This window comes from Pavona decussata, unplaced genomic scaffold (assembly GCF_977016875.1).
Source record: "Pavona decussata unplaced genomic scaffold, jaPavDecu1.1 SCAFFOLD_187, whole genome shotgun sequence".
In the NCBI taxonomy this organism is placed as follows: Eukaryota; Metazoa; Cnidaria; class Anthozoa; order Scleractinia; family Agariciidae; genus Pavona; species Pavona decussata.
This window is the reverse complement of record NW_028145596.1, coordinates 906525-929329: the sequence shown is the minus strand read 5'-3', so window position 1 is coordinate 929329 and position 22805 is coordinate 906525. Positions and strand designations below refer to the sequence as shown.

The 22805-nt window shown below is 36.9% G+C and overlaps 1 protein-coding gene across 2 annotated transcripts; it reads left to right on the top strand.

Annotated features, from left to right (window-relative positions):
• Positions 1-3839: 3839 nt before the first annotated feature.
• LOC146462493 (adhesion G-protein coupled receptor G2-like) lies at positions 3840-20946 on the top strand. Of its 2 annotated transcripts, XM_085085581.1 has the most exons (19): positions 3840-4011; positions 6367-6547; positions 8124-8422; positions 8980-9203; positions 9848-9988; positions 11027-11086; positions 11673-11844; positions 12806-12934; positions 13185-13260; positions 14660-14771; positions 14893-14945; positions 15238-15364; positions 15821-15927; positions 16432-16534; positions 17214-17364; positions 18591-18675; positions 19090-19156; positions 19639-19848; positions 20665-20946. In XM_085085581.1, exons 1-19 carry the CDS (start codon positions 3942-3944, stop codon positions 20935-20937), a joined length of 2640 nt encoding a protein of 879 aa, XP_084941707.1. In that variant the 5' UTR covers positions 3840-3941; the 3' UTR covers positions 20938-20946. The 2 variants fall into 2 exon arrangements, with proteins under 2 accessions (XP_084941707.1, XP_084941708.1); XM_085085582.1 differs by lacking the exon at positions 9848-9988.
• Positions 20947-22805: the final 1859 nt, after the last annotated feature.

Genomic DNA, 22805 nt, shown 5'->3' with positions numbered 1-22805 from the left:
ATATACGTATTTTGATTGTGTTTCATTTATATGCTGCAGTAAGCATAAATTTTCTGCAATAATATAGCGAATGCTGCGAACCTTGCTCGTTTCGTCTTTTCAGCATTTTGATTCAAAGCATTATTTACGTTTTTATCGTGTAATTTATCTATATATATATATTATTTAAGATTGGATTGTCATTTTAGGCTACAGTAAGCATGAACTTGGCACAATAAACATGTTGTACTTCCTGAAAAAAAAAGGTGTCATATTACACCCCTACCTTCCCATAACGGCCACCTCTCCACAACGGCCACTTTCTTCTGTCCCCAAGGTGGCCGTTGTGGAGAGGTTCAACTGTAGAGTGAAAAAAATTGCTAAATAGACTGGCACACCGATGCCGAACAGTAATAGTAATATGCCTCATAAATTTTAACTGCAAACTTGCCTAGTCCCTCTATGGCTTACTCCCAGGCCCTCACAGTCAATTCGTTTCGGTGACGTATCCGAGGCGAACGAGCGGGGAAAGCTTAGACAAAAACAGACTGCGCATGCATTTGTTTTATTTTTAAACATGGTGAACTTTACGGGTTTATGTAAGATGTTGCAAACAGCGGTAAATTATGGTTTCAAAACCCCTGTGGTTGCATGTGTAATTGTAGATCGACTGTTGCCATCTTTGCAAACTTGCAATCTTTAGCTCTTGTGACCCTATTCCGACGGAGCAGTATGTGGAATTTTTTGCGCTCAAAACCTTCGGAGATGGAAACTGCTGTTTCAGAGCAGCTTCGCTGATGCTATTTGGGACTGAACAGCCATCGCTAACAACTCAGAGTCCGTACCATTATTGAACTTGCGAAACACAGTTTTTTCTACTTAGCTGAGGGCGAGGTCATCACTAGAATGGAAGCTGAGATGGCAATTTTGAATGCCAAAGCTGTCCCAGGTTAGAATTTTCCCGCCTAACGGAAATTGTCTCTGCAAGTGAAGAACTTTCATTTCTGTAACGGCTATTTCTTGTAATTCGTTACAGTAAGCTCAAGATGTGAATGTTTCGTTTAAGTTCATTTAATTAAAGGCACTTGTGAACTGAATTTTGATTCAAATTTGATTTTGATGCCTAGTTATTTGACAATGTGTAATTGCAGTAAAATATCGTTTTAAAGCAAGCTTGGGAAGGGAATAATAGACTTCAGATATTCCAAGGCATGAGTGTTTCTTGGTGTTGCTGAAACCACTGGTTTCCATTGTGTGCTTAATTTTGCTCATAAAAGATGTCACTGGCTTTTGTTTCAAGTCAAGTGGTGATCACAACACTAAGAAATAGTCCACTTAGTCCTTATTCCTGAATGTTTTGGTAGAACACACCGATAAAAATAAACACAAAGTGTTCAACATGACACAAGCAATTTGTTATTATTTTCCAACCAGAACATAGACAAAGAGCCACTGCTCACAAAGTACTAGCAACTAACAACTCTTATATACTCGAAAGAAACTTGTCGACCGAAGCATTTGCGTCGAAAATGAGTTCGAACTTACTACTTCTTCCGATTTTCCCGCCATTGCGCGAGCCGCTCAACGTGAAATTTCACGTCAGAAAAAATTGAAACATTTGTCTCAATTTTTGATTTTTGTCTAGGCCTCGCGTTTTTGTTCGGACCACGTGACCCGAAACAGAGAGAGGCCTAGGAACTAGGCAAACTGCAAACCTAACCGCAAAACTACTAAGCTGATGAAAAATTAATGAGAAAATATTTTCAGTATTTCGAGCTTCGTCGTTGCTTCAATAAACAGATAAGTCTAAGCAAATTTAATATCTCGCCTCGCTTCCAGTCGCTTTTCTTTTAAACATTCAGTAACGGTAAATTGTAAAGCTTATTAAAAATATGTTGACCGAATGAAAAACTGATCACTCATGTCCTTCTCTTTTACTGGTATAACCTGATTCTCCTTTTCCCTGTTCATTTCTTTTCTATTGTAATATTAATGATAATAAAAATTACATATGATTTACTTTTATTTTGTTGCATAGCCTTATTTAAATCTGCGTTATAATGCAAGAATAGTTTTTTTTCCCGTTTTCCAGCTCGTCTTGTCCCGCCTCGACTAGCTTTGTGGCTATTTTCGGGACAAGCAACTTATATCATCATAATTTGTAAATAAATAAACAAATTGTTGTTGTTGTTGTTGTTGTTGTTGTTGTTGTTGTTGTTATGTTGTTTGCCTGTGTTTTATTTAAATAAGAAAATTATGCAAATCGAAACATCTTGTAGTCATAACTATAATTTGTTCGCACCGTTTTATGGATGAAACTTTAAATATATTTACCAAAAAAGGTCAGTATAAGCAGTTCAAGGTCATTTGCAAATTCAGCTTATTGTGTGGCTTTGAAAAAGCTAATTTAAAATCCGCTTAAAGGTTTTCACTAGCCAGGAAACATAGGACTACTTCAACTTTCAAGAGGACATGTCAAATCCTCTTCAAATCACCTTGGTTACTTTAAGAAAACCCATGATAACGCTTCACGAGGGAAAACCCCAATAACTTGAAACTGTTGCTACAAGAAAAAAAGGATCAACTTATTAGATGTCCTTTAATGCACTAAATATTTAGTGGCATCAGCGATGAATTTTCTTAATTTTATTCTTTTGTGTTACTTTACCTTTCATTACACACTGTTTATATTTATATCATCCCAAGAAAAGTGAGGTGGCTTAAATGGATTTACTGACGTTAAAACTATACATAAACTGTCGGAAAAGAAAAACTTTAACTTTAATATTACACTGCGTAAAACTGATAATAAATGTATACGATTCGCAGTTGTAAAACTAAATTTGAAAAAAAAAATAATAATAATTTCTGCCAGTACTAGCTGAACCTCTAATTAACTTTTTAAAGTTCAGGTTTATTTTCCCTGACATTTCAATTTATTTTTTTATGTATATATTTATTTAAGGTCTTTCATTTTGCAGGAGCTACAACAGCTGTGTTTATAGTTAGTTTCGGTTTGTGCTTTGTTGCCAATGAACTTTTAAGGCATTAAAAAACTACTTTTAAAAACCGACTCAAGCAAACGTTAATTAGAAAGAAAAGGCCCAGGATTGTAGAGATGCTAAGCTGACTTATTAAAAAAATCTTCTCTTTCATTCATCAGTCCAAAGTTGACATCCAATAAGGATCGACTTTGATAAACATTTTAAAAGGGAAATTAAAAAAAGGTAAAAAAAATATTGCACGGCGCGACGTTTCGACGACTTCGTGTCATCATCGCCAAATGTGAACAAATTGACATAGGAGGCATAAATGTACAGAAATATAACTGTGAAAAGGCACATGTTAATTAAGTTCAAGTATAAGAACGGAAGAAATTTGACAGTTTTCGCGTGGATAGAGTCCGCTTGAGTGTTTTCTATTGTTTCATTTTTATTATTATTATGATTATTATTATTATTTTTTTTTTTGGTTGTGTGTTTAGTGCTGGTCTTTTTTTTTTTCTAATCAAGGGCATTTCAAAAATTAGCACTCAAGCTTCCCTCTGCATTTCTTAAAAATTTTATTAGAAATTCTTCTTCCCTTTAACAAAAATTAATGTTAACATGCATAGTGTGTTTTCAGCTGAAAGCTCGTTTAAAACGTTTTAAGGTAGCCAAACAATGTATGTTAATTCCAATTGGAAATTTGCTTTGTTAAACAAATAACCTGTCACCGTTTCCACCTAACCACTGTTAATAAAATTTTCCAGAGGCGCATTTGCATGGCCTGAGGGAAGAAATTCCGCTTGGAACATGGGAAGAACGCACGCAACAACAGATCACGAAAGTCCGGCCAGCTCCTTTTAAAGATCTAAAAACGAAACTTTTTAGGTTTCGAACCATCTTTTGTTTGTTTACAATCAGTACCACCAGAACAAAAGTAATATAGTGTAGTTGTGAAATTGCGATTGACTTGGAAGCATGAAATTTCCTCGACACAATACGTTGGCAAGTTGTAATTTGCTGCTGCAATTTGCAAGCTTCATAACCGGTGAGTGACCTGCTGAAATATTGATTTGCTCTCGGTTCCGTTAGGAGCAGGTTCCTACCATATCTTGTTGTTAATTAATATCTTTCTAGGTGCCCGTCTTAAGTTGGAACATGCGAATTTGTTTATTTTTATTTCATTTCTTTATAAGGGGGGTTTTAATGAAAAAGATATAGAAAATTGTTGATAGCAATGAACAACTTTAGGATTCAAACCTTCCCTCCTCTCGTGATAATTTAAGAACTTGAAAGCCATATTTTTGAAACTAAAAAATCCTGGGAATTAAACGAATCGACTCGAGTATCAACAGCAATACCTTCCAGCATCTGACAGTCCTCTGTGGATTCCCTTGCCTTATAAGGATCAAAAATCTTCCGACACGGTTCGAAGACAACTTAATGACCTTGAAGAAAAATCAATGATGATCTGCAAGCAATCTTTACAAGCGAAAAGATTCTGACGACCTAAGAGAAACGGATTGAAAGTCTTCCTTAGTTTACCAACAGAATGTTTTATATGAGTTTGCATGTGATCTGTGTGCGGCAAGTTATTTCTGTTACACGTGCTGCTACCTCCTCCATCGTGTAGAGGAACACAAACAAGCCGTAATTGGAAAGCATTTCAGGGACGAGCATTATATAAGACGGATGAACCTTCATGAGAACTTCAAAATTAGGTTAATTAATTAGTTAATTAATTAGTTAATTAATGCAGAGGGAAGCTTCAGTGTTTAAAATTTGAAATGTTCATGAGTAGAAAGAAAAGACCGACACTAAGCACGCAAACGAACTTCAGCCGCACGACACTCTTCCGTTCAAATGCTTGATTTTAATTTACATGTAGCTTTTCACACTTTCATTTCTATAAAAATATAGATGCTACCTATGTTAATTTCTCCATATTTGATGACATGAAGTTGCCGAAGTGTCAAGAAGCGTTAATGTCGTAAATTTTCCTTTTAGCTAATTGTCAAATTCTCTGGTCACGAAATGATCGAGCAAAAACTATTTCGTATTACTTCAAGCTTAACGTCAATACCAAACTTGCAACAACATAGGACGATGCTAGAGCGACGTTTCTCGCTTGGGAATAACGAAGATTTTTTCGGACAATAGGCCTTATCACAGTTTTCGACGCCATTTTGACGGGTAGGCAAACAGGGTCGAAATAACAGTGTTTGTATGGAAATCCAATGTCAAATAATTTTCATAAAACATCGCTTCTGAAAAAATTCATGAATTGGAAACTTTTGGCACTAGAAAAAGGATTTTAAGAACAAAATTGGAGAGATGTAGCTGTGACAGAAAGCGTCCAGTCGTGTTTGGAACTTTCCATACATTTGTCTTTATAGCGAACTAGCCGTGAACTGCTGCTAAAAATAGTTCGCGGGAAAAAATACAGGGAAATGTATGGAAAGTTCAAAACACGACTGGACGCTTTCTGTCACAGCTGCATCCCTCCAATTTTGTTCTTAAAATCCTTTTCCTGGTGCCAAAAGTTTCCAATTCATGAATTTTTCAGAAGCGATATTTTATGAAAATTATTTGACATCGGATTTCCATACAAACACTGTTATTTCAAGCCTGTTTGCCTACCCGTCAAAATGGCGTCGAAAACCGTGATAAGGCCTATTATGAAACCACACGAAAGCCGACGGAAAGAACCATAGGATCACAAACTCTTGCACTTGCTGACAACAATCACGTGATAAAAAATGACAGGTGAAGGAGTGCTATGCAAATATTTGGCTTGCAAATGAAAACTGTAGATCAAATCGTTTAATTAATATGTTGTCTTCAAGTTGTCTAAAAGCTAAGGTGTTCGCTGCGACAAATTATGTAAGCTAAGGGAAATTTTATAGTGAAGAACGGAAGGAAAATAACAGAATTTTGTAAACAGCTAAGAAATAGTCACTTATAAGTGTTAATTGTGCAATTGTTAAACCGAGCGTTTTACACTTGACGAAGACAAATTTATGTACATTCACCTCCCCGCCGGCCATGTAGCTACTACAGGCATTATTCCACCTGTGAGTCCTCTTCACCTAGCTGGGACGACCGAGAATTTGCCTCTTTGTTTGGTTTTATAGCCATGTATTTTGTAGCTCAAATCAAATTGCAGATGGCAGCAGTGAGTTCCAGACAAGCAAGGAAGAAAACAGCGCGAACAGTTGAATGGTTTCCAGTTCTGATTGGTTGGCCACATTTTTTTCTTCAATCTTATTCGCTCAGAGCCGCGGGCTAAAATATAAATTCTCTATTTTAGCCTGCAAAATACGCCGTAATGCCCGACGAAAATATCATAATACTAGTTTTCCGTTAGTGTTGTTACAAACCCGTTACCATTTTTACTATTTAGGGCCACAAGTGTGTGATTCTGTGGCCTATCATCCAAGAAATGACACCTGTAAAGGAAATCAAGTAAAACAAAAATGTGCTGCATTCGGAGGACGCGGGGCAAGAATCGATGATTCGGGTAGTCTTCAAAAGGTGAACAATCTCATCAGTCAACTGGGTGAGAAATACTGGACAGGGCTAAGGTAAAGTGAATGTTATTTATTCTTATTTATTCATTCATATAATCATTCATTCATTCATTCATTCATTCAGTCACTCATTCATTCATTCGTTCGTTCTTTCGTTCGTTCGTTCGTCCGTCCGTCCGTCCGTTCATTCATTCATTCATTCATTCATTCAGTGAGTAAGTTAGTTAGTTAGTTAGTTAGTTAGTTAGTTAGTTAGTTAGTTAGTTAGTTAGTTAGTTAGTTAGTTAGTTAGTTAGTTAGTTAGGTAGGTAGGTAGGTAGTTAGTTAGTTAGTTAGTTAGTTAGTTAGTTAGTTAGTTAGTTAGTTAGTTAGTTAGTTAGTTAGTTAGTTAGTTAGTTAGTTAGTTAGTTAGTTAGTTATTAAGTTAGTTAGTTAGTTAGTTAGTTAGTTAGTTAGTTAGTTAGTTAGTTAGTTAGTTAGTTAGTTAGTTAGTTAGTTAGTTAGTTAGTTAGTTAGTTAGTTAGTTAGTTAGTTAGTTAGTTAGTGAAAAACTACACAGTACACGCTGGGGAAAAGCGATTTTAAAAGGACGGCCACGAATTTGTTCTAAAGATTCTTTAAAATATGCATGGAATGATGTTTATATCTCTTTTGGAGCTACTATTACTATTACCAGCAGCAACTTCAACAATCTGGATCTGCTTCTTGTGCTATGATTCCTAACCAGCAAAACTTCACAAGGCACGATGAGCGATTCAACTTCTCAACCATGTTCTCAGGCTGCCAAATCCGGCAAGTTCACGTCACTTTTAAGAGCGACCAAGCACAGTGACATTCATTTTCAGCTCAAAGAAACTCCTTATCTTGAAGTTCTTTCCTTATGTTGTGAACTTTTCATCGAGTTTTTAACGAACGTTCAATATTTTTCTGTAAGATTTACGAGGATTCCAAACTGAAATTACCGTCATCTACACGGGGCTGACGCTTGCAACACATTTCAACTTGATTTTGACTTTTATAACGCGAACTTTGATTGGTTCATGTGTTGTCAGATACGCGTTTTCATTGGCTAGTAGCAAATATAATTGCCCAGAGTGTGTATTGAGAAAACCTATTTCAATAAAGGAATAAATAGACAAAATTTCTCCTCAAAAGTCGAATTATTTTTGAGAAATATTTTATAAAAGCAACAGAGGACTTTTTTTCCGTGTTTACATAGCCTCGTCTAAACACTCGGGGAGTTGGGAGAATTCTCGAAAGTTATCCAAACCCGAGACGCAGTCGAGGGTTTGCATAACTGTCTCGAATTTTCCCAGCCTCCCTTGTTTTTAGATGAGGCTATGTAAACACAAAAAAAGTCCTCTATTGCTTAAGTATTATTGCTCGTATTAATTCTAGATTAATAACTTAAAAGGAAGTAAAGTTATAGCCACATCAATTCGTCAATTTTACTTATACACCCCATCATGCCCCCACAAACTCTGCAGGCTACTTTTGCTTGATATTTATTCAATTGTATCTGATAAGCTTAAGCTGGTTGAAATAGAGACTTTTAAAAGATAAAGGATTGATGAAATAGTTCTCAGCTATCAGTTACTGCTGATGTTAAGTGTTGTGGATTTTATATTAGCTGGAAGAAAGAACACAAGTTCTGCTGGGAGCAAGATCAATCACTGTGTGACCTTGAAATCAAGGATGACATCGCTGACACACCTCAGGGGAATGATGGAGATGATGATGATGACGACGATGATCCCAGTGATGACGACGATGATGATGATGATGGTGATGGTGATGATGATGATGGTGATGACGATGATGATAACGACGACGATGGTGAATGGTATTGCTTTGTAATCATTAGGAATGAAGCCAAACTGAAAGCAATAAAATGCAACGAACGACAGCACAAATACATCTGCGAAAAAGGTATGTGTTAGGGAAAGTAGGTTAAACAGCACGACGTCAAACGGTACTATTAAAAAATATAAATTGGGTACCTGGGTAAAAGTGATAACAATAATTTATTACCTGCTCAGAAAGGAGAAGATGAACAATGTTGGATCTAAAACAAGAAAAAACGATGTAAAAAAACTAATTAAATAATTAAATAGATCATCTAATTTTTTGTGTTCTTGATATAATATTTCTTGTATAATCATTAACAAAATAATACATCGTAACCGATTTGGCGCAAGTCCCAGGCGTTACTTGATTTACAAGTTTTACAGTTATTTTTACTTTACGTCACCACTAAGCTAAAACATTTCCATCTTCAACTATTTTAAATAGAAAGCGAGTGTAAACAATTTCAGGAATAAATGAGAGTGATTGACTCTTGCAGTAGTCATTAATTTAAAACATAAGTATCTTCGAAGTTGAATAAAGTTCAAACTTTTTCTTTACACTTCATATTATGTATTGAGTTATTTACCTGTTTTTAATGTAACCTCAAAAGTTGGAGTTTTTCAATGATCTTACTATAGATGATCTGGCGTCATCAGGATTAATATTGACGTCGACTGAGCAAGTTTCTACCCAACCAGAAACCACATCTTTGACAGAACGAACAATGGCTACAAGATCTGAATTAACAACAAGTAAAGTAATACAAGTAACGGCTACTACAAAACTTCTAACCTCGAAAACGGCGATATTGGCAACCAAAACAACAAAAGTAACAGACACAACAACGGCAAACATCACAATGGTAAGCAGTCCTGTTTTAATTACTCCAACAGCAACAAGCATTCTATATGTTTACACATTTCTTCAAAGTGGTAGGCTGGCAACAGCGATGATTAGGGAGCTTAAGCAACGACGACGGCGACGACAACGACAACGAAACAATAGGTTTAATGAGGAAAAACAATCGCTCTGCACGTGCGTTTTACATTTTGGTACATTTCTTTGCCGTCCTCTGAAAAACAACAACGTGAAATGACCAAATTCTAGGTTTTTTGGAGAACGTGAGCACGCGACGGTGAATTTTTCATTTCCTTTCTTAAATTGCCCTTGGGACGAAAATTTCATTTTCCAGCTTTTTGCATTTTGTGTAGAATATGACCTTCTTACTCATGTTACCAAATTTCAATCCTTTACGGCGATTGGAAGTATTTCTTTTTTTAGCTTTTTATTCGTAAAGGATTGAAATTTGGTAACACGAGTAAGAAGGTCATATTCTACACGAAAATGCAAAAAGATGGAAAATGAAATTTTCGTCCCAGGGGTACTTTAACTTGAACGCCACTCCTACCAATTTGGTTACTGGATAGTTTGCCATGCATTTCTGTAGAAGTTGAGCGAGTTGAAATAATCGCGAATTAGCACAATGAAATAAAGTTATATTTTCAGGTGACGTTTTCGTTGCCATTGCCGTCGTCGCTGCTTAAGTTCCCTATTAACGCAGAAGAGACGTTTACATTGAATACCGCCTTAGTTGAAACTTCCAGCAAGAACAAGTCTACACAGGAGAAACAGTCTGCTGCTGGTATTGTGTTGGCTTTCAATATTTTTATCTTATTTTACTTTATTTATTTATTTATTTATTTATTTATTTATTTATTTATTTATTTATTTATTTATTTTTGTTACAGCCAGTCACAAGATACGAGTAATTCCACGCTCTTTTATTCTACGTACTACACTATGATATCAGTTATACAAGAAAGGATGAAAACAAGAGCTTTTTCCCGCTTTGTGTAGCTCTTATTTCAGTGGGAATTCATCTTTAATAAGTTATGTTTAGATCAGCCACATTCACTAGATTTTGATAACTTGATGGGTGTTGCTAGTAAACAGAAAGGACCAATGTAGGAGGTTTGGGCTGAAATGCTAACCCAAGCGAGGTGGATTTGTGTACGTAATTTTCAAACTCATTAATAATGCATGACAAAAAACAAAGAAAATCACAAACACGAAGGGGTCATAACATAAAAATTTGTCATACTCAGTTCACTTTGATTTTCTCCAGGAATTATTACTAGTTTGAGGAAATCGAAAGAGTGTTTCATTCTATTTACAAAATCCTTGAATTTGGTTTAAAAAAACGCTTCTCTTTGTTTCGAAATTGGATGAAACACTCTTCCTCTTGTTTTATACATTACTTCCATGGTTTGAAAAGATATTTAGGATAAATATACTTCAAGTACCACTTTGAAAAGAACGGCTTTTGATTTTCGGAAAATTTTGAACTATTTCGAGAGAAATTTATTCCAGATATTCTGCAGAGCATAGAATTGTCTGTTTACACTACATGGTACTGTGATGTCGATACAGCGCTGTCTGTTCATTTATTAACACGAATCAATTTGCTTTTCTTACATCGTGTGGACATGAAGTATTATTTTCAACCTTTACCATAATTCAATTCAAATCTGTCCTGGTATTGCAAAGACACGGTTTCCTTGGGTTAAACTCGGTGGGCCATTGATGAATATATATCTCCCCAGTCTGGTGGAATCCATTCATTAACCTTTGATTTACTTATAGGAAAATTTCGTACTCATCAAATTTTGATTTATTTCATTGCAGTTACATCGCTTCATTTTGTTGATGAGAGCTCTCAACGTCACGAGGAGAGGTTCTCTGAAGGTAAAACAACACAGCTTACGTTGTGAAAACTAAACGATAAGTCGCAATTTCAACAAAGCACGGTACGTCATTCCACGCAAGCCTATGACCAGTAAAAGTCGAACAGGGTGCAGAATCTATTCGTATCTGGCGTTCAAATTTATACACCGCGCCTGAGTCGAGTTTAAAAATTTGAAGCCTCTAGCTGATGCGACAAGACCGAAAAGTAGTATGGGTAGCTTTAAATTGGTTGTAATACAGCTGTCAATTTCACGCTTGTCAGTTTCATAGGATGGGATAAATAGCATAGACATTTGTCTATGTTATTTATTTTCTGTAGGGTGAGCCATACATGAGGTTTTTGAATTTATTAATAAATTACCCATATCACTGTGGAGAAAGTAAGGCGAAACATAATAGAAAATGGAAAAGAGCGAGTGTAGCGTCTGGGGCTATAATGAAAACTGGCAAAAAAATAATCATTAAAATTGGTTACAAAGATAATTGGCCTAAGAGTCAAACAAAGTGTATATTATGTTATTATGTATAGTCTTCAAGCAAATTATATCCCAAATAAAGCCTTACTTCTATGTTTTTGTTTTCTTAGAATGCAACCAACATGACCAGCAAATTATTCCAAGACTTGAAAAACGAACAGGTCAAAAAGAACGAGATCAATGTTTTGATAGCTACTCAGGAGCTGGAGTCATTTGCGATTAAGTACGGCAAGATGCATTATAAAGTGAATGAGAGCATCGTCATTTCCCAGGAACACTATGGTGAGTGAACAGACCGGAGGAGGAAGGGAGTGGTTTGAACAAAGGAATTAACCACTTTAAAATTTTAAGAAAAGTAACTTTCTCCGTTCGTATTTCATATTTGTTACCTACTTGCCAAGAGAAGTTGATGGATAGTTATCAGCGAAATCTACTTTTTACATAACAATTGAATATGAGGTTCTTAAGGATAGTCGCTCTTAATGCTAATATGGCGAATTTAGAAAATTTATGACATCATTTCAATGCCATTTCAATCGCCCAGTACTTCTAAGAAGAAGCATGCAATTGGCTCTTAAAACAATAGTTAACAGGACATAAGAATGATCGTATCCCTAAAAAGCAACAAAGGTACTCTATATAGGGAGCAATGAAATAGATACAAATGAATTTTATAAAAGTAACGATATTTTTTAGGCTCTACGAAATTACGAATGGTTGGTTTTAAGAACAGAGTTGATAATGTAATTTGTCCACCTTTAAGAGATTCCAGTTCTGACGTCAGATCGAATCAAAGAATTGTGGGTTGTATGTGCTTATATAGTGAGCAGTAAAGGTACGCTATTGGTGGGGCATGGTGGAAAACAATTATAAAGTAGTCCAATCAAAAGCGTCCGTTGATTCCGTGGAGATTAGAGTGCCGGGTTGGAAGATGAATTCTTGCGTTGCGGCTTTCTGCATTACCATGATGTAGAGAGATATCGTACATAGGTGGTAGCTCACTGAACGTTGTTGGCGACATTGCTGGCTTAAAGACAAATTGCAGATGGCGGATTCCAAGAAACGAGCCGCAAAGGGGATGGAGCCCCGTGGTTATACCTTTCGTTTTCTGGGGGAGCACCGATACTCAAACGTTACCTCATCAGTAAAAGGGGTGAAGCCCCTTTTTCAGTTTATATCTTAGTTGGGTCGTTATATAACTTGAAAGTCTGTACAACACCTTCTTTTTCAATTAATTTTGTAGCAATAAAGATCCAGAAAGTATTTGTGGATAACATTGATACAGTCGTTTTCTCCGTCAACGAGACAGAATACTCAGTTAAGGAAGGATGGGCGAGTATTTCCCTACCGTCGAAAACGTTTGCAGGAAAAGGTAAAATGCAGTTGCTCTGAGGATCTATCAAATGGTGACACTGTATTACTTTTTTTTAATCGCGTCGGCGTTTGCATGCAAAATATTTTGAATAGAGTATCCAGGCTTAATTCGTGTAGTTTCTATCGAATATAGCAAGGATTATCACCAGCTGATTCAAAGAATTAGACGTTAGAACAGACGTTAGCAGTGAATCAGTTTGTAATGTGATGTGTTTCTTTTGCTTATTTCTCTCGCTATTTTTCGTTAGACGTTGTTGCTGTCTACATGGTTTATAATGACATCGAGCAATGGATCCCAGATGAACAGCATGTCCAGTTGAAAGGGTGGGTTTATTTGAATTTGATGTACCAGCCCAGGCAAATTGAGACGTTTAGAAGTTAACCCTCACGCTTACAGACAAGCTTATACTTCGGACACCGTAGTACAACGGGAAGATGAGCGGTTAGAACCCTTGCTCTTGCTTTTGCGGCATAACAATATTTAAAAAACGCTCCCATCTTTTTGGAGATAGCTAGGATAATCACCATCTTGGATTTAACTCAAGCTATTACTCCATCTTCAAAGTTTCCGGGAATTGAATTTACATCCATGATTCATACTACATCTGTCAAGTATAAAAGCTATTACAACCAAAAGATGTTTCCTTTGAGGTCTTCAATGGCAAGTGATGGTGTCATATGACGTGGGAATTACTTCACCACCTCAAAATGCCGGCCTTCCTGGATCCGCAATCTTGGATACCTTAATTTCCTTAAAACCTCATAAACGACCAAACAACACAAGATTAATGGAAAAGGAATTTAAAAGAACATGAAAATGATATACAAACGTGACATCTGCTATAAGAAAGTCAATTTTTGTTTATTAAAAACATAAGCTTTCGAGTTCTGAAAAAAATTGCCTCTCAAAAATTGGCTGCCGTGGTAACACTAAATTCAGTGAGCCTTGACCAACCCTACGAAATTTTGTCCAGATCAATTTTTGAAGAAGTTACGAACTTCCGTGTCGTTTGCGCTTAAAATTAAGAAAAAGGTGTAGAGTGGAAGGGAATCTGTACCCTCACCTCCTCCGCTTGGTCTACATAGGGTTAATATATTTGCGTCTCATATGTGGTAGAAGTGTTTTGTCCGTTTCCATGCAGTTAATTTTTTTAAAATTTATGACTTCCATGTTAAACTGGTACCGAAAATATTTCAGTTGGAGTTAATTCAATATAAAAATGTTAGAACGTACAAGATAAAATGTCAGCCAAAGTAAAAATTTCGAAATAGTACCAGTCGCATACAGGCATGTTATGTTAACGGCCAGGCCACGAAAACTTTAATTAAATACAACGCTATTTAATGGCCAAGTTCAGTTGATATGGACAAGAACTCCCATATTACGCCAACAGCTCTCCCAAAAGGAAAACCGTTTTATCTAATAAGTGATACAGTGACACAGGCATACTTGGAAAAAGAAGAGTGCTCCCAACAGTAGTCGAACCTAAGGCCTTCCGATTTCTAGTTTCGATGTTTTACCACTGAGCTACAGGAGACTCTACATGAACCAAGATTAATGGCCTAGCTCAGCAGGCTAAAAACATCACATTGCATTTTTATCAAACATACACGTTATTCAGCAATTAAGGTTATAAATCTGCATTCAACAGGAAATATATTAATGAGAAATGTGATGAACTATTATTATTAAACTTTATTTCTTTCTTTTTTCTTTTTACAGTATAACATCTAAGACCCTCAAGTTGGGAAGCCGGATAATTGCAGGAAGATTAGACCCTGAGCCTATTGGTATTCTTGAAGAAAATGTCACAGTTTCATTCAGTTACGGCAGTGTATGTTCAAAATGAGTAAAACTCTGAAGTACCATTTACTACTTTTACCTTGATAACACAGTTTAAAAAAGCAGAGAACGTTGTCTGAAAGTTTTGTTATTTCCTTCCATTAAATTTCTAGACATTGCATAAGGAAGAAACGCCACATTGCCTTTTCTGGAACTTTTCAATCAAGTAAGGATAGCAAATACAAACATAACAATTTAATACGATCTGTTATCTTGCTTTTGCATTGAACATTGCAGACATTTCGTACGATGATATCTTGCTCAGTAGGTCAAAAACGTATGAAAAGTATTTTTCTTAATCTAATGAAGTTTTTTGGCGTCATATGACGTCATCCTCAGCAATCGATAGAAGGTTGTAATAGGCTTCATAAGGTTACGGGAGTTGGAGTCTAAGTAAAAGCGTAAACGACGGAGTTATGACATTTAGCTTTAAAAAAAACACCTCCCTGATTTTGCAGGTCTAAATTTAACGGATCTTGGTCCAACAAAGGATGCTCGTTGGTGAAAATATTCAACAATGAAATCACCTGCTCCTGTAATCATCTTACTAACTTTGCTGTTCTGACACAAGTTAGTGGAATCAAGGTTAGTATTACAGTCGATAATTGCTATCTGTGACCTTATTTACCGAAGAATTAGAAAGGTCTAGCCTAGCAACAAACAAATAGAAACTGACAAAATCTGGCTAAAGAAGTTACGTCAATTCTTTTTACTAATGCAAAAAAGCTAAAGCTAATAATATTCTGCAAAGAAACCCAAAACTAATGATCCAGGTTTCCAAAAATTCCTTAATAGTTCTCTAAAACGTCCAGTGAGTGTCTAGGGATGACAACGATGGAAATAGACAATTTCACCATGGAACAAAGGACTCCTTTTCAGGAATACCTAACCTGTACTGGTCTATTATATTTGACAGACGAATTGAAACTCCTGGTTTGATGAATTATTTTTGAACTAAGCGACTGCATGACTGAGTTAATGACTGGTCGTAAGTCTTGAAATAAAAATAAGTGTAATATTTCTCTTCTGTTATTTTCATAGGAAGTTTCTTCAGATCACAGATTGGCGTTGGAAGTGATCACTTACGTTGGTTGTGCCCTGTCACTCACTGGGGAAGTACTTACTATAATAACATATTGCGCTCTCATGTGAGTTTAGTATGTCATTACTCTCTTCCAATCCCAAAAGTACAGCAGCGTTGCGCCTTGCGAACAATCGGTTAAAATGGGACAAAAACCTTCGACGACTCTAACAATATGACCACATTTGTATGGCCTGTTATGGAAACATTAACTGGAACGTTTTAGTTGTATTAAGTATGGCTTTTTAAAACTATAAAGTACTTCCTACTACCAATTAAAACTTAAACGTCATGGTCCATTTTGTTACCAATGGCTATATTCAGTAGTGCTCGAGCTATTATCACATTTATGGCTAGGTAATTACGTGTAAATCTAGCTCAGCTTTGATTAAATAACAGAAATACCAGTGAGGTACTCCCGTTAAGGGAGGCCTCTTAACGGAAATTTGGGTGACGTATCTGTCTGGACAAGACAAACAGCACCGTAGGAAACAAAATAACTCTCATTCATAGATCCATAAATAGGCCAATGTAAATGTTTCTCTCTGAGATGCTGTTGTCTCACAAACAGGAATTTAAATCAGGATCAAATTCAAATACGCCTCAACCTTGTGGTTTCCATAGCGATCGCACAAATTGCCTTCCTTTCTGGAATTGACGCCTCGGAAACAAAGGTGAGCCACATGTACAGAAATGTTTCACGGCTTCGATCCTTGATATTTCCAGTGCTTCATGTTTTCCAAGAGACATTTCTCATCCTAATAATAATAGGCTTTATAAAATTCCCTGGAATGAAGATCACAATTGTTAAGGCTGCAGCAAGTGAATCTGAATAAAATCACTGAATTTGATTTAAATTTTCCATTTCGCATCCTATTCAAGCCGTCTGTCGTCTTCTACCCACCTTCCACCATCCGCTATCCGCCGTCAATGACGGAGGTGGAGACATTCGTCATCTTCATTTGCCATCGACCATTCTGGGTTTCATTAAGAGAAAACGAAGGAAAATCACTACCGAAAATGGTTGAAAAAACCTCGGCTGCGCCTCGTTTGTCAACCTACTTTTCGGTAATCGGAAGTCGGATGAAACATTCTTCCTCCGATATATTACATGAAACTAAGTTTCAGTGCACAAACAAGTTCAGTATTTAACGCAACACTTCTGTCTCAGTACAACTACAACATTTATCTACGTTTATCCTTTATTGACTACCTGAGGTTCGTGAAAACGGACTACTGAAGACCGAGTCTGTCGTAGAAAGACTGTGTAGGTCCAGACGGTGTAAACAGGACAAGTCTGTAGTTCATGAATTAACTATTAATCAGAAATACGTGTAATCTTGTCCTCCACAGGGTGTGTGTGTCTTCGCAGCAGCATTAATACATTATTTCTATCTTGTTGGATTTGCATGGATGTTATTTGAGGGAATTTACTTGTATCTGATGGTGGTCAAAGTATTTAATACCGTTATCAGAATGCGCCTGGTTTATTCACTTGCCTGGGGTAAGTGTTTTGCTAGTTATGAATTGGTTTATGTGAGCCCAGTCCTATTTAAAAAATGCATGCTTAGCGAATTAAAAGGAATTTATAGAAATCATTGGTTATCTTTCTGTACAAATAGAGGCAAAATATGTTGGAAAAAACAGTCAGAAGAGACTCATTCCACAGTGCGACGCGCCTTACCGTGGCCACACAACAAACTTTTGTTGGCAACTTAGCCAATCAGGATACGCAAAGTCCAACAGGCAAGTGACGCAACAACGAATTATTGAAAACATGTCGTTTTGTATTTAAATGAACAAGGAGGAAGATATCCTGATTGGCTAACTTGTAAAAAATAGTTTGTTGGGTGGCCACGGTAAGGCGCGTCGCACTGTAAGAGTGTTTCTATCGCAACAACAGAATCAACATGTAAAGTTGTAAAGTTCTAAGGTCAGCACGTGACCGTGGGAGGTCCTCCAGCAGCACGGGTCACTTAAGTCTTTGCTTTCCAATAGCTCCTGCAACTCTACGAAAACTGCGAAAAAATGCAAACTAATTGTATTTATTATTCAACACATTGTAACACTGCCCAAATATGGTCATGATTCACTGATATCCTACGATATAGGTAATTTCATGTGTCGGGGAGAAAATGGCAAAGAAAATAACGTCTCCAGCTTTTCTACAATAACTGACTGTGTTTTTTTATCAATGTATCGAATGATAAAACAGCAACAATATAAAAAAATTGTCCTGCTCAATTTTGCGGAATATCTCCTAATTTTAGCCAGCTCGGCCTACGGCATTGTCGGCTAAGTATCAGGCGATATTTCGCGATATTTCGCGGGATTTCGCAGGATAATAGCCAATTTTACAGTTGTGTACCAAGTGACATGGCCTTGGATTGTACGCGAGGCTTGGGGATGACCTTCTTTTGATACAAACCTCACGGTTTTTCACATATAGATCATGCAGCCAGTTCTTATGCTAACCAGTTGCATTTACATATGGAAAGCAGATAAGTTACTGCCAGTTGATTGGTGCTGAAAAGTGAAAATTTCGAAAATTGAAGTAGACAACTAGAGTGCTTTTTCGGGAGAAAGTGACAAATAACGGAGAAATTGCACATCAAGTGCAAGGGTTTGATATAATTTCCTTTTCGAGACTGCATTGAATAGGCTCAGTGGATTCTTAATTAGTTCAACGTCCTCGCTTACTGCTCATTCGCCAATTTCTTCTCACTACAGGCGTTCCTGTTGTGATTGTGGTGCTGTCAATTGTGATTGCCACCAGCCAAGATGGCGGTATACACAGTTATGTACATGGCGACTTGTAAGTGAATTTCAGCCATCAGTCACTTCGAATAGTTAAAATGTATTGCAAAATAATGAAAATTTAATTTAAGACAATAATGGCATTACTATTGCCGTTATTTAAAGAAGGAAGTACGTTAAGCACGTCCTTGTGTTGTTTAACATTGAAGCTGTCCTTGAAGGTTTTAGTATAAGTAGCCAATCCAGGCAGTTTCAAATGAAGCTTTCTGTGATATATATCTCCTTAGTACTTCCCTAAAACCTTTATCTCAAATCTTGTATTCGTAGTCGTTCGCGTACCAGAATCTAAAGGTATCTAACAAAGGGCTTAAGCATACCCTTAGTCTTTCGCATGTACGTAGGTTTGCCTTGCAATTACCACTCTTAGATAGAAGGTTTGTCTTGCAATCAACACTTTTTTTTGTTCCTGTAGCTGCTGGGTTTCCTTCACTAACAACCTTGTCTGGACATTTGTTACACCTGTTCTTGTCGTAAGCCTGGTAAGATTTCTTTCTCGTTCTTCTTGTAACCAAGAAAATGACCCAGCACGGAATGAGTCTGCCTTACTAGAGGCTATACGGCTCCGACTAAGATCGCTGTGTTGAACAGCATGCGAGTGCCTGTTGTGAGGAAATAGCTATTTTTTTAATTTTTGTTGATGTTGTTGTTGGTATTGCTGTACTATGTTAGTCATAACCTGAGAGACCAGTTACTACAAGTTTGAACAAAAATATTTTGCCTCAATTTCAGCCGGTTTACAAATTCCCCAGTTAAAATTCATAAATTGTAAACTTTAGAACCCTTTACCTTCTTGTCAGCATCGCCTTCCACAAAACAAAAGCTCTCAGACCTTTAAAGCAACATTGATTGAAGAAGGGGCAAGAAGATTTTTTTCTCGGTTCATGTCTGTGTCTGTAGCCCGTATGAGATTTTCTTGTATAGCAACGTTAATTTTTTAACTTATTGTAATTATCATTCTCAGATAAATACCGTCATTCTTGGTCTAGCGGTCCATGAAATCCTCAAGATAAAAAGCGATAAAAAGTCTGGGTTGGATAGGATAAGACAAGGTGCCAAGGCATACGTAGTTCTCTTCCCTCTTCTTGGAATGAACTGGGTGTTTGGTATTCTGAGCGTGACGGATGCTGGTCTTATATTTCAGTACATCTTTACCATCATCAACTCACTGCAGGTACAGTAACTTCTCCTTTACCGTAAAGAATCTACGAAGCTTGGGGAGAGGAGACGATGGGCATTTAATCTTAAGTCAAAGGAAAGGCAAGGCGCTAAATTAGAGGCATGGCTTTTAATGATATTAAAAAAAAAGGGGGTATTCAGAATCACGAATTTCAACGAAATTCACAGCAATTTATCAAAATACTACTCCACAAAATATAAATGAAAGTAACTGGTCAATGGTTACTTTACTTTTAAGACGAAAACCTAACTTAACTGGACGAAAATTTGACGGAAATCGTGTTGTTCTGAACATTTGCCAGTCTCAGTTCCTACGTACGTGTGATTTTTTTTTCGGGGATACGTTAATTAGAGGGAGCTATCTAGACCAGGCTTGTCCCTAATGAGAAGTAATGACATCGTTTGACATTAAAACAACGTCATAAATTCCAAATGGCGGCCATCTAGGACACCTCATATTTCTCTTTCTGGATTCCCCAAAACTTCACAACACCAAAATTGACCAAAAAGTAATCGAGACAAATACACACTAGAATGACCTAAAATCATGAAAGTTGTTGTAAGAAAATTGGTTTTTGTTAACTAAAAAAAGGATACTCTGACTGTTAAAGTTTGGTTATTATTGATATAAAATTCAGAGGCATAACACAACAAACTGTTCACAGATGAATTTTGAAAACGTCACCAGGTTCTAAACTAATTACCAATTAATTAGATCAAGAACAGAGCTTATAATTCCTAAATGTGAATCTTTTTAACTCAAAATGTCATGAAGCCGCGTAATACACTTTCTGTTGTTATTTTCTTGCAGGGATTTTTCATCTTCATTCTTCACGTTCTGAGAAATGACGATGTACGTGCAGAATTCAATCGTAAAAAACAGAAGTGGAAAGAAATGAGGAGTATACCTTCTTCCCGCACAACTCGTCAACGCTCAAGCGAAATGTGGACAAACAAAGTGACAAGTATTGATGCGTACGAGTCGAACAACGAACCCAACGAAGCCACTTCCAGGCCAGCGAGTGGTTACGACAATCCACTTGTTTTGCATCAACAGGGATGTATGACTCGCGTAGACACATGACTGTCGCGTGATCTAAGGATGGATGACCTGCACTGTAATTATTTCCGTTTAATTTCGTGTGGTAAGAGGCTGAGTGCTAAATGTCGCTTTAGAAGCTGTCAGACTAGTCTTGTAGTCATTGTAATATTTTGGGACAGAAATGCAACGAATCGCTAGATTTTAGCCATGTTGAGCGGGACTCAAAAATGTTTTAAGTTAAGATGAGTACAAATCGGCCACCAACGCCAGATAAACAATGCACTAAGTAGGCGAACAGAGTCAACAACTGGACGCTCAGGGGATATAAATTTTGGTGATTCTGTCAAGGTTCCTTCAGTTTGCAACATTTCGAACATTGAAACCTCCGTCAGCTGTTCAACTTTAATAATCGTCAAGCTCAAACGCCCTTCAAGCTGTCTTTGCTGGTGCTAATATTTCATCTGTATCGGGATGCACATTCCATTTTATGACATAATTATAATCATTGAAAGCAAAGAAGAAGACTGGATTGTATATTTCTGGCACACCCTCGCGTGTTAGGTGGCCGTTTCGAAACATTCCACGTGCTTATTGCACAACAATAAATGCTGGCGTTTTTGGTGATCCTCAAGGTTCCATATAGTCAAAATATTCACAGCCAAACGCCACCCCTTCCTAAGAGCAGGAGTTACTTCATATTGGTATTAAGTTGGTCCTTATATTTTACAGTTACCCTATAAATCTTACGGAATGTCTCCTGATACTTTCTTGACGAGGCCGAAAACAATGCAACTTTGCAATCAAGTAATGAAATATTTAGCGTAGTCTATGCTTTGGTGATCATTGCAGCTCTCCCCAAATTTAAAATGTGTTGAATCCCAAAAATGGAGAATTATGCATCGTACATACTCTTATTAGAGTCTTTGCAATTGTCATCCATTATAACTTGCAAACTACTGAGAGATCAACTAGTGTTTTTGTCAATTGGCATGTTAAACTCAAATTGGCTCTGGCATTTTTCTATTCAGAGACCCTGGCATGTCCTCACACGGCCGACCGTTACGTTTATGACATTAAAACTTGCAAACTACTGAGAGAGCAAGTAGTGTTTTTGTCAATTGGCATGTTAAACTTAAATGGGCTCTGGCATTTTTTTTATTCAAAGAGACCCCAGCATGTCCTCACACGGCCGACCGTTACGTTTATGACAGCACATCGCCGATTATCTGACATTTTCGTACGGAAAAGGGAATTACCTGAGTGGAATTACCCGGTAAATAAGTAACATTGTAGTCTACTAATTATTTTAACATATGCGAGAAATACAAGAGAGCTATGGGTTTGCTTTATCTAAGGGTATAGCATAATCCTAATCAAGATAAGTAGAGAACGTTATAACGGGACTAGATTAATGGAAATCATAGTTTTAATAAGCTGATAGAACGGCAGGCAATAGCTAGGGAACCTCTCACCACCTACTTTATTTTCATTCAATTCTTTTCAGAAAGTATAGAAGAAAGTATCCCACCTTTTAACGATAGAACAAATTTGAACTCGGTTATTATGAAAGAGTTTGATCGTTCAGAGTCTCACAATTCGTATAATTGCCCCTGCCTTTGGAATCATTGAATACATTTAACGTATTGTGATGTATGTAGTGCTCAATTTCTTTCAATAATTGCTGATTGTTGCCGCACGTCTGCATGCCACCAAGAATGATGAAAGGCTGTTAAGTCACTTACTCGTTCCCTTTAATTGCTAATCTCCACATTTAACGTCATCAGTTTTGCAAGCCGATTGATTCAACCTTGTAGAGGATCCCGATGTTAGGAGAAATGTTTTCGCCTTCCCTGTTCCATCTCTAAAGTACGATGTACTTAAATGGTGCATATTCAAGTAGACCCTCTTTG